Raw genomic sequence first — 12,370 nt, forward strand, 5'->3', positions numbered from 1 at the left:
TCATATCTTATTTTAAAATAAACTCTGTACACCACACTATACATAAAAAATTATGGACATCATAAATCTTATGTTTTATGACTTCAGAAGGACTGATTTCCTTAGACTGAAGAAAAGACTTACTTTGTGACAGGCATAAGTTGTCTGTATGATTGGGTATATGTTCAGTGTTCACTGTATAGCTGCTTAATTTTGTGGGGGAAATATTTTGCTGTTGTCCGCATCAGACTTCCTCGAGGGTATTACAACACCAACTATATCTGCTGAAAGCACATACATTTTGTATATACATAAAATACTAATATTCACTGGATATTACTTTTTGTGTGGTCTTCAAAGGTCCTGAATAAAACAACATTAGATCCTCTGTGAGTATTACCAAATAGGTAATGATGATATAGTTTGTCAGGTAGAGGCTGTGTTAAGGTGTATACATACACATGATGTGTATGAAATGTTTGTGAAGTTTGGTATGTATAAAATCTGTAGGACTCTATATAAACATGTGATGTGTATGAAATGTTTGTGAAGTTTGGTATGTATAAAATCTGTAGGACTATATAAACATGTGATTTGTATGAAATGTTTGTGAAGTTTGGTATGTATAAAATATATAGGACTCTATATACATGTGATGTGTATGAAATGTTTGTGAAGTTTGGTATGTATAAAATCTGTAGGACTCTATATACACATGTGATGTGTATGAAATGTTTGTGAAGTTTGGTATGTATAAAATCTGTAGGACTATATAAACATGTGATTTGTATGAAATGTTTGTAAAGTTTGGTATGTATAAAATCTGTAGGACTCTATATACACATGATGTGTATGAAATGTTTGTAAAGTTTGTTATGTATAAAATCTGTAGGACTCTATATACATGTGATTTGTATGAAATGTTTGTGAAGTTTGGTATGTATAAAATCTGTAGGACTCTATATACACATGTGATGTGTATGAAATGTTTGTGAAGTTTGGTATGTATAAAATCTGTAGGACTATACATACACATGATGTGTATGAAATGTTTGTGAAGTTTGGTATGTATAAAATCTGTAGGACTATAATTATATACATGTGATGTGTATGAAATGTTTGTGAAGTTTGGTATGTATAAAATCTATAGGACTCTATATACACATGATGTGTATGAAATGTTTGTGAAGTTTGATGTGTATAAAATCTGTAGGACTCTATATACATGTGATTTGTATGAAATGTTTGTAAAGTTTGGTATGTATAAAATCTGTAGGACTCTATATACACATGATGTGTATGAAATGTTTGTGAAGTTTGGTATGTATAAAATCTATAGGACTATATAAACATGTGATGTGTATGAAATGTTTGTAAAGTTTGGTATGTATAAAATCTATAGGACAAGTATTCTGTATGTTTACATGTAATTCTCTCATATTTTGAAAACCTTGTCTGCCCTGTTTTGTTTCATGTTTGTGTTACCAGAATAAATCTTGTTAATCACGAAGGTATATTACTAATCTTTCCCATAAGTACAATTGACTCACCTACCCCTTGACACTGTGGTGGTAATCTTTGTTTATTATGACCCCGATCAGGCGGATTCCCTAAAAAAGAGACTTGGCGCCATAACTCGAGAGAAGAAAGAATATGAAGACAGGTTCCTTAAGGCACACAACGACCTGGAGCGGAAGGTGAGTGATACTAATACTTTTGTATAATTTCATGATTTGTTTCAATCTATATTCAATATACACTAGGAGAGTGTGCACTGTCATATTTGTCACGAAAATGAATGAAATGGCACCCACAATATAGAAATATATCTAATTAACATCAACATATCACACCCACAATATAGAAATATATCTAATTAACATCAACATATCACACCCACAGTATAGAAATATATCTGATGAACATCAACATATGACACCCACAGTATAAAAATATATCTGATTAACATATGACACCCACAATATAGAAATATATCTAATTAACATCAACATATGTCACCCACAGTATAGAAATATATCTGATGAACATCAACATATGACACCCACAGTATAGAAATATATCTAATTAACATCAACATATCACACCCACAGTATAGAAATATATCTAATTAACATCAACATATCACACCCACAGTATAGAAATATATCTAATTAACATATGACACCCACAATATAGAAATATATCTAATTAACATCAACATATGACACCCACAGTATAGAAATATATCTAATTAACATCAACATATCACACCCACAGTATAGAAATATATCTAATTAACATCAACATATCACACCCACAGTATAGAAATATATCTGATGAACATCAACATATGACACCCACAGTATAGAAATATATCTAATTAACATCAACATATCACACCCACAGTATAGAAATATATCTGATGAACATCAACATATGACACCCACAATATAGAAATATATCTAATTAACATCAACATATCACACCCACAGTATAGAAATATATCTGATGAACATCAACATATGACACCCACAATATAGAAATATATCTGATGAACATCAACATATCACACCCACAGTATAGAAATATATCTAATTAACATCAACATATGTCACCCACAGTATAGAAATATATCTGATTAACATATGACACCCACAGTATAGAAATATATCTGATTAACATATGACACCCACAGTATAGAAATATATCTGATTAACATATGACACCCACAGTATAGAAATATATCTAATTAACATATGACACCCACAGTATAGAAATATATCTAATTAACATATGACACCCACAGTATAGAAATATATCTAATTAACATATGACACCCACAATATAGAAATATATCTGATTAACATATGACACCCACAGTATAGAAATATATCTAATTAACATCAACATATGACACCCACAGTATAGAAATATATCTGATTAACATATGACACCCACAGTATAGAAATATATCTAATTAACATATGACACCCACAATATAGAAATATATCTAATTAACATCAACATATGACACCCACAATATAGAAACATATCTAATTAACATCAACATATGACACCCACAGTATAGAAATATATCTAATTAACATCAACATATGACACCCACAATATAGAAATATATCTAATTAACATATGACACCCACAATATAGAAATATATCTAATTAACATCAACATATGACACCCACAGTATAGAAATATATCTAATTAACATATGACACCCACAATATAGAAATATATCTAATTAACATATGACACCCACAGTATAGAAACATATCTAATTAACATATGACACCCACAATATAGAAATATATCTGATTAACATCAACATATGACACCCACAGTATAGAAATATATCTAATTAACATCAACATATGACACCCACAGTGTAGAAATATATCTAATTAACATATGACACCCACAGTATAGAAACATATCTAATTAACATCAACATATCACACCCACAGTATAGAAATATATCTAATTAACATCAACATATGACACCCACAGTGTAGAAATATATCTGATTAACATATGACACCCACAATATAGAAATATATCTAATTAACATATGACACCCACAATATAGAAATATATCTAATTAACATCAACATATGACACCCACAGTATAGAAATATATCTGATTAACATATGACACCCACAGTATAGAAATATATCTGATTAACATATGACACCCACAGTATAGAAATATATCTGATTAACATATGACACCCACAGTATAAAAATATATCTAATTAACATATGACACACACAGTATAGAAATATATCTAATTAACATATGACACTCACAGTATAGAAATATATCTAATTAACATCAACATATGACACCCACAATATAGAAATATATCTAATTAACATATGACACTCACAGTATAGAAATATATCTGATTAACATATGACACTCACAGTATAGAAATATATCTAATTAACATTAACATATGACACCCACAATATAGAAATATATCTAATTAACATCAACATATGACACCCACAGTATAGAAATATATCTAATTAACATATGACACCCACAATATAGAAATATATCTAATTAACATCAACATATGACACCCACAGTATAGAAATATATCTAATTAACATCAACATATGACACCCACAGTATAGAAACATATCTAATTAACATCAACATATGACACCCACAGTATAGAAATATATCTGATTAACATCAACATATGACACCCACAGTATAGAAATATATCTAATTAACATATGACACCCACAATATAGAAATATATCTAATTAACATCAACATATGACACCCACAGTATAGAAATATATCTAATTAACATATGACACCCACAATATAGAAATATATCTAATTAACATCAACATATGACACCCACAGTATAGAAATATATCTAATTAACATTAACATATGACACCCACAGTATAGAAATATATCTAATTAACATATGACACCCACAATATAGAAATATATCTAATTAACATCAACATATGACACCCACAGTATAGAAATATATCTAATTAACATTAACATATGACACCCACAATATAGAAATATATCTAATTAACATATGACACCCACAGTATAGAAATATATCTAATTAACATCAACATATGACACCCACAGTATAGAAATATATCTAATTAACATATGACACCCACAATATAGAAATATATCTAATTAACATCAACATATGACACCCACAGTATAGAAATATATCTAATTAACATCAACATATGACACCCACAGTATAGAAACATATCTAATTAACATCAACATATGACACCCACAGTATAGAAATATATCTGATTAACATCAACATATGACACCCACAGTATAGAAATATATCTAATTAACATATGACACCCACAATATAGAAATATATCTAATTAACATCAACATATGACACCCACAGTATAGAAATATATCTAATTAACATATGACACCCACAGTATAGAAACATATCTAATTAACATTAACATATGACACCCACAGTATAGAAATATATCTAATTAACATCAACATATGACACCCACAATATAGAAATATATCTAATTAACATATGACACTCACAGTATAGAAATATATCTAATTAACATATGACACCCACAGTATAGAAATATATCTGATTAACATATGACACCCACAGTATAAAAATATATCTAATTAACATATGACACCCACAGTATAGAAATATATCTGATTAACATTAACATATGACACCCACAGTATAGAAATATATCTAATTAACATATGACACCCACAATATAGAAATATATCTAATTAACATATGACACCCACAGTATAGAAATATATCTGATGAACATCAACATATGACACCCACAGTATAGAAACATATCTAATTAACATCAACATATGGCACCCACAGTATAGAAATATATCTAATTAACATATGACACCCACAGTATAGAAATATATCTAATTAACATCAACATATCACACCCACAGTATAGAAATATATCTGATGAACATCAACATATGACACCCACAGTATAGAAACATATCTAATTAACATATGACACCCACAATATAGAAACATATCTGATTAACATATGACACCCACAGTATAGAAATATATCTAATTAACATCAACATATGACACCCACAATATAGAAATATATCTGATTAACATATGACACCCACAATATAGAAATATATCTAATTAACATCAACATATGACACCCACAGTATAGAAATATATCTGATTAACATATGACACCCACAGTACAAAAATATATCTAATTAACATCAACATATGACACCCACAGTATAGAAACATATCTGATTAACATATGACACCCACAATATAGAAATATATCTAATTAACATATGACACCCACAATATAGAAACATATCTGATTAACATATGACACCCACAGTACAAAAATATATCTAATTAACATCAACATATGACACCCACAGTATAGAAACATATCTGATTAACATATGACACCCACAATATAGAAATATATCTAATTAACATCAACATATGACACCCACAGTATAGAAATATATCTAATTAACATCAACATATGACACCCACAGTATAGAAATATATCTAATTAACATATGACACCCACAGTATAGAAATATATCTAATTAACATCAACATATGACACCCACAATATAGAAACATATCTAATTAACATCAACATATGACACCCACAGTATAGAAATATATCTAATTAACATATGACACCCACAGTATAGAAACATATCTAATTAACATTAACATATGACACCCACAGTATAGAAATATATCTAATTAACATCAACATATGACACCCACAGTATAGAAATATATCTAATTAACATCAACATATGACACCCACAGTATAGAAATATATCTAATTAACATCAACATATGACACCCACAATATAGAAACATATCTAATTAACATTAACATATGACACCCACAATATAGAAATATATCTAATTAACATATGACACTCACAGTATAGAAATATATCTAATTAACATATGACACCCACAATATAGAAATATATCTGATTGACATCAACATATGACACCCATAATATAGAAATATATCTGATTAACATATGACACCCACAATATAGAAATATATCTAATTAACATATGACACCCACAGTATAGAAATATATCTAATTAACATCAACATATGACACCCACAGTATAGAAATATATCTAATTAACATATGACACCCACAATATAGAAATATATCTGATTAACATATGACACCCACAATATAGAAATATATCTAATTAACATCAACATATGACACCCACAATATAGAAATATATCTGATTAACATATGACATCCACAGTATAGAAATATATCTAATTAACATCAACATATGACACCCACAATATAGAAATATATCTGATTAACATATGACACCCACAATATAGAAATATATCTAATTAACATCAACATATGACACCCACAATATAGAAATATATCTGATTAACATATGACACCCACAATATAGAAATATATCTAATTAACATCAACATATGACACCCACAATATAGAAATATATCTGATTGACATCAACATATGACACCCACAGTATAGAAATATATCTAATTAACATATGACACCCACAGTATAGAAATATATCTAATTAACATCAACATATGACACCCACAGTATAGAAATATATCTAATTAACATATGACACCCACAATATAGAAATATATCTGATTAACATATGACACCCACAATATAGAAATATATCTAATTAACATCAACATATGACACCCACAATATAGAAACATATCTGATTAACATATGACACCCACAATATAGAAATATATCTAATTAACATCAACATATGACACCCACAGTATAGAAATATATCTAATTAACATCAACATATGACACCCACAGTATAGAAATATATCTAATTAACATATGACACCCACAATATAGAAATATATCTAATTAACATATGACACTCACAGTATAGAAATATATCTAATTAACATCAACATATGACACCCACAGTATAGAAATATATCTAATTAACATCAACATATGACACCCACAGTATAGAAATATATCTAATTAACATCAACATATGACACCCAGAGTAGAAATATATTAACACCCAAAATAATTTAAAAAAGATAAAAGCATCATCCTTAAGTAAACTAAAGTTACATACCAAATATAGAGTATACAGTAAAGTATGATAGAATTTTTTCAGGATGAAATGAATTATTTATATTTTTTTTTACACAGAAGCATATTCTTGTTTCCATAATTACTTTCTTTTGAAAATATAGTACATTTAACTTCAGTGCAATTTCTAAGCCAATGTGAATTTGACATGATTTTGTAAGAAAGAAAAAAAAAAGCATCTGGCTAATAAAGTTTATAACTGGATTCATTCCTTTATCTATGCACTCTGTTTTATCAGACAAAGTTACTGATGGACTGCCAAAATAAGAAGATGGAGCTGGAGGATGCTGTGAGGGAGTTAGAGGCCACGGCGCAACAACAGTTACGAGGACTGGCAAACCAGAGTGAGGCTGCTATTGAGGCTGCTCAGGACAAACTCAGTCTGGCTTACGGGAAAATACAGATTTATCAACAGTTTGTCAAGGTCAGTATAAAACAGTAATCTATACTGCAAAGTGGTTTATTATTGAAAATATTTTATTTTTTGATTTTTAGCCAAAACAACATTTGTTTCCTGTAGCAGTATCATAATAAAATCTTAACAATACTCACATAGTATGTTGACTTGTAAACACTGTTAAATGGTGGTTCAATCCGTAAGCAGGGGGCCGCGGTGGCAGAGTGGTTAAGGTGTCCCGACACTTTATCACTAGCCCTCCACCTCTGGGTTGTGCGTTCGAAACCTACATAGGGTAGTTGCCTGGTACTGACCGTAGGCCGGTGGCTTTTCTCCAGGTACTCCTGCTTTCCTCCACCTCCAAAACCTGGCACGTCCTTAAATGATAGGACGCTAAACAAAACAAACCAAACCAAACATTCAGTAAACATTTACAACCCCTTGTTTTAAGAAATTATAATGTGGTGAGGTGGTGTGTCATGTATCAAATGTGTATCAAATGTAGGTCACTCTGACCATCATTTTGACCTTTGACCTACATCAGTTGGAGGAATGTATTTCATCAAAATGTCTTGCTATAGTTAATATGTGTAATTGTTTGAAATGTGTTAGGGACTGGCAAATGATTTGGTACGGAGGGTAGGACAGACACGCTCCCACCTGAAGGACATCCTCATCAGGAAGGAAGAGGAAGAGCTGATTCAAAGACAGATTCAGAATCAGAGTCATGGAAATGCTTCACTCCAGAAAGCACAAAGTCTGGCCCGTGACATCCTCAATCTTAGCCAGTCCGACTTGGATGATATCATGAGTGCAGATGGAGATTCAATAGCGGTAGGACTGCTGATGTGTAGATTTAACCATTTTGTTTGTATGCTTAAGAATTATGTTGTTGGACTTATATACTGTATAGTGGATTATTTTAGTGAGGCGCATTTTATTTTTAGCCAATTCAACGACTAGTTTTGAAATGCTGAAATATGAACCATTGAAAATAATTACATCACACCAAAATGAACTTACTAAAAGTTTATATAGCTTATACAGAGAAAGTTCCTAAAACATGGAGTATAGCATGTTGGGGATCGGTGGTGGTACACATGTGAACCTAGTGCCATGCAGGTCAAATACTGACAGTACAGAAACTGTATTACTTTAGCAGTAATGATATTGGATATAGGTTTCTGTATCAGAATACATCAGGCACAGCTGCTCATTAATGAAAATTATGTAACAAAAATCTTTATCACTTAAATAAGGTACCAATAATCTTTATCGCTAAAATAAGGTACAAAAAATCTTCATCACTAAAATAAAGTACAAAAAATCTTCATCACTAAAATAAAGTACAAAAAATATTCATCACTAAAATAAAGTACAAAAAATCTTCATCACTAAAATAAAGTACAAAAAATATTCATCACTAAAATAAAGTACAAAAAATCTTCATCACTAAAATAAAGTACAAAAAATATTCATCACTAAAATAAAGTACAAAAAATATTCATCACTAAAATAAAGTACAAAAAATATTCATCACTAAAATAAGGTATCAGAAATCTTTATCACTAGAATAAGATTACACAAATCTTTATCACTTAAATAAGGTACCAATAATCTTTATCGCTAAAATAAGGTACAAAAAATCTTCATCACTAAAATAAAGTACAAAAAATATTCATCACTAAAATAAGGTACAAAAAATCTTTATCACTCAGATAAGAATAACTTTTGTTCAATAAACAGAAATTTGGATGGGCAATCACTCAAATTTAACTCATAACACTTACATTAAAATGCTAAATTTTACACTCACTGAAATAGTCTTATACATGTATATGCTATGGAATTGTGAGAGAAATATAAACAAACAATATATAAAATTAACAGATTTGAAGCAGCTTTAAAATAGTATGCTGAGCTGTACTGATGATGCCTGACTTTGACATGAATTTATCAATATATTGTTTATGAATCTATTGAACTACTCGACTTTCAGGCCTGTGATTTCCATCTCAGTGTTGTTGATCCATACAGAATTAATTAATTAGATTAATTACTCAGTGTAATTAGATACAGATACTTTTTCATTCATTTCTGATATGTGTAATTTTCATTACAGGAAAGTGAAATCAGTACTGACAAAAGACTGGACAGGAAATGGAATAAAAAATGTGAAAAACTTATATCAGGAAAGGTGAGAGAATGTGATCATTGATATATATTATCTTATCCCACTTACAAGGTGAGAGATTGTGATCATTGATCTTAGCCCACTTACAAGATGAGAGAATGTGATCATTGATCTTAGCCCACTTACAAGATGAGAGAATGTGATCATTGATCTTAGCCACCTTACAAGGTGAGAGATTGTGATCATTGATATATGATGTCTTAGCCCACTTACAAGGTGAGAGAATGTGATCATTGATATATATTATCTTATCCCACTTACAAGGTGAGAGATTGTGATCATTGATCTTAGCCCACTTACAAGATGAGAGAATGTGATCATTGATCTTAGCCACCTTACAAGGTGAGAGATTGTGATCATTGATATATGATGTCTTAGCTCACTTACAAGGTGAGAGATTGTGATCATTGATATATGATGTCTTAGCCCACTTACAAGATGAGAGAATGTGATCATTGATATATGATGTCTTAGCCCACTTGCAAGGTGAGAGATTGTGATCATTGATATATATTGTCTTAGCCCACTTACAAGGTGAGAGAATGTGATCATTGATATATAATGTCTTAGCCCACTTACATGATGATAGAATGTGATCATTGATCTTAGCCACCTTACAAGGTGAGAGAATGTGATCATTAATACATATTATCTTAGCCCACTTACAAGGTGAGAGAATGTGAGCCCACTTACAAGGTGAGAGAATGTGAGGAATGTAATCATTGATATTTATTATTTTAGCTTACCATTCTTCCATTGTTCATCCATCAATCAGTAAATGCTACACACAAAACTCTGTTCTCTCCTGATCTGGTAGTAGTATTGTTAGCGACACTTCTAAGTTCTGAAGGTGTGTACAATTCTCACCCATGTATGTTAATACATTGCGATCCAGGTATTCATATCATCTAATAGACAACTTCCACAATGATCATGTCAGGATATTGGGCCGACCATCACTGTGCCATTTAAACGTTCTTTATAAGAACGCCGAGATGGCACAGTGGTATAAGATGCAGTTATTTCTGGCTAGTTGTACATTTATTGTATCCAGTCAATTCCACTCAAAATTCATCCAGTGCTTCTTGCAGTTTGTTTTTCATCATGTCATTCATATACATATCCATATTGGCTTCTGATTAAGGAAAAACATTTTTTCTCAAATTTTTTATTACACAATAATCATTAGAAAATATTAATTGCTGTTGAAATTGATGTCCATTGGTGTAGTGTAAAGTTGTTAAGGTCAAAGGATAATAGGTCAGATTTAGTAAGTATCTTTTTCAGGGCCAATAACTTAGAGGTCTACTGTTTTTTTTATTCTTTTCCAGTGAAATATTTTAATTCAAAATATTCAAATGAAATACTCTGGTACTAATATCTCTCTAGGATCTGTTATATCTTCAACACAAAATTAAAAAGATAGATTTATTTCATCCTCAAATAAGCCCTACTTTGATGTAAATGTTAAGTAACAAAATTTGGGGAGGGCTTATTTGTGGGCAGTGTCTTATTTGCAGATGAAAATATGTTATTGGTCAGGAAATCTATATAAGTTGTACATTTCAGGATGACTTTGCCTTGCCACTGATAGAGCTGTTTGTTCAGAAGATCGAGGAACGTTGCGAGCTTCTAGTGAAACTTCAACAGACTGCCAGCTGAGAAAAAAACCCAAAAAATCCTGTTTTGAAATGGTTTAGTTGGAATCTCAGAAATGCTACAGACATTATGTTGGATTCACTTACATGAACATCTTTTTACAAAAATTAGATATTTGTAGATGATATGCAGGTCCTGTAACATATTATTATTGATAACAAAGTCATCAGGATGATTGAACAGGAAATGTTTACTCAATAAGGGAGAGATATTTTATTTAGGTGATATTAAAGGTGTAATGTTTAGATAATTTTATCATTACCCATCTGTACTTAAATCTAACAAGATGGAAACGTTTGGTAACCCCAGGGTTGAGGTGTTACAGTTTTCTATTTAATGCCCTGAGAAGCCTTGACTGTACCGACAGTTTATTGAAACAGATCATTAATACAGAATCCCAAAGTGATATTATTTAGTTATTACAAGGATGTT

The 12,370-nt window shown here is 30.4% G+C and overlaps 1 protein-coding gene across 3 annotated transcripts in view; it reads left to right on the plus strand.

The window, feature by feature from the left end:
• Nucleotides 1–11,987, plus strand: part of LOC117334506 (centlein-like) — a 97,426-nt gene extending 85,439 nt beyond the window's left edge. For all 3 annotated transcript variants that reach the window (XM_033894171.1, XM_033894173.1, XM_033894172.1), the window contains 5 exons: nt 1,581–1,676; nt 7,927–8,112; nt 8,698–8,919; nt 10,208–10,282; nt 11,849–11,987. In XM_033894171.1, the coding sequence (XP_033750062.1) occupies nt 1,581–1,676; nt 7,927–8,112; nt 8,698–8,919; nt 10,208–10,282; nt 11,849–11,941 (672 nt within the window). In that variant the 3' untranslated portion in view covers nt 11,942–11,987. The remainder of the gene's footprint in view (nt 1–1,580; nt 1,677–7,926; nt 8,113–8,697; nt 8,920–10,207; nt 10,283–11,848) is intronic.
• The last annotated feature ends 383 nt before the right edge of the window (nt 11,988–12,370 follow it).

This window comes from Pecten maximus, chromosome 9 (assembly GCF_902652985.1).
Source record: "Pecten maximus chromosome 9, xPecMax1.1, whole genome shotgun sequence".
Lineage (NCBI taxonomy): Eukaryota > Metazoa > Mollusca > Bivalvia > Pectinida > Pectinidae > Pecten > Pecten maximus.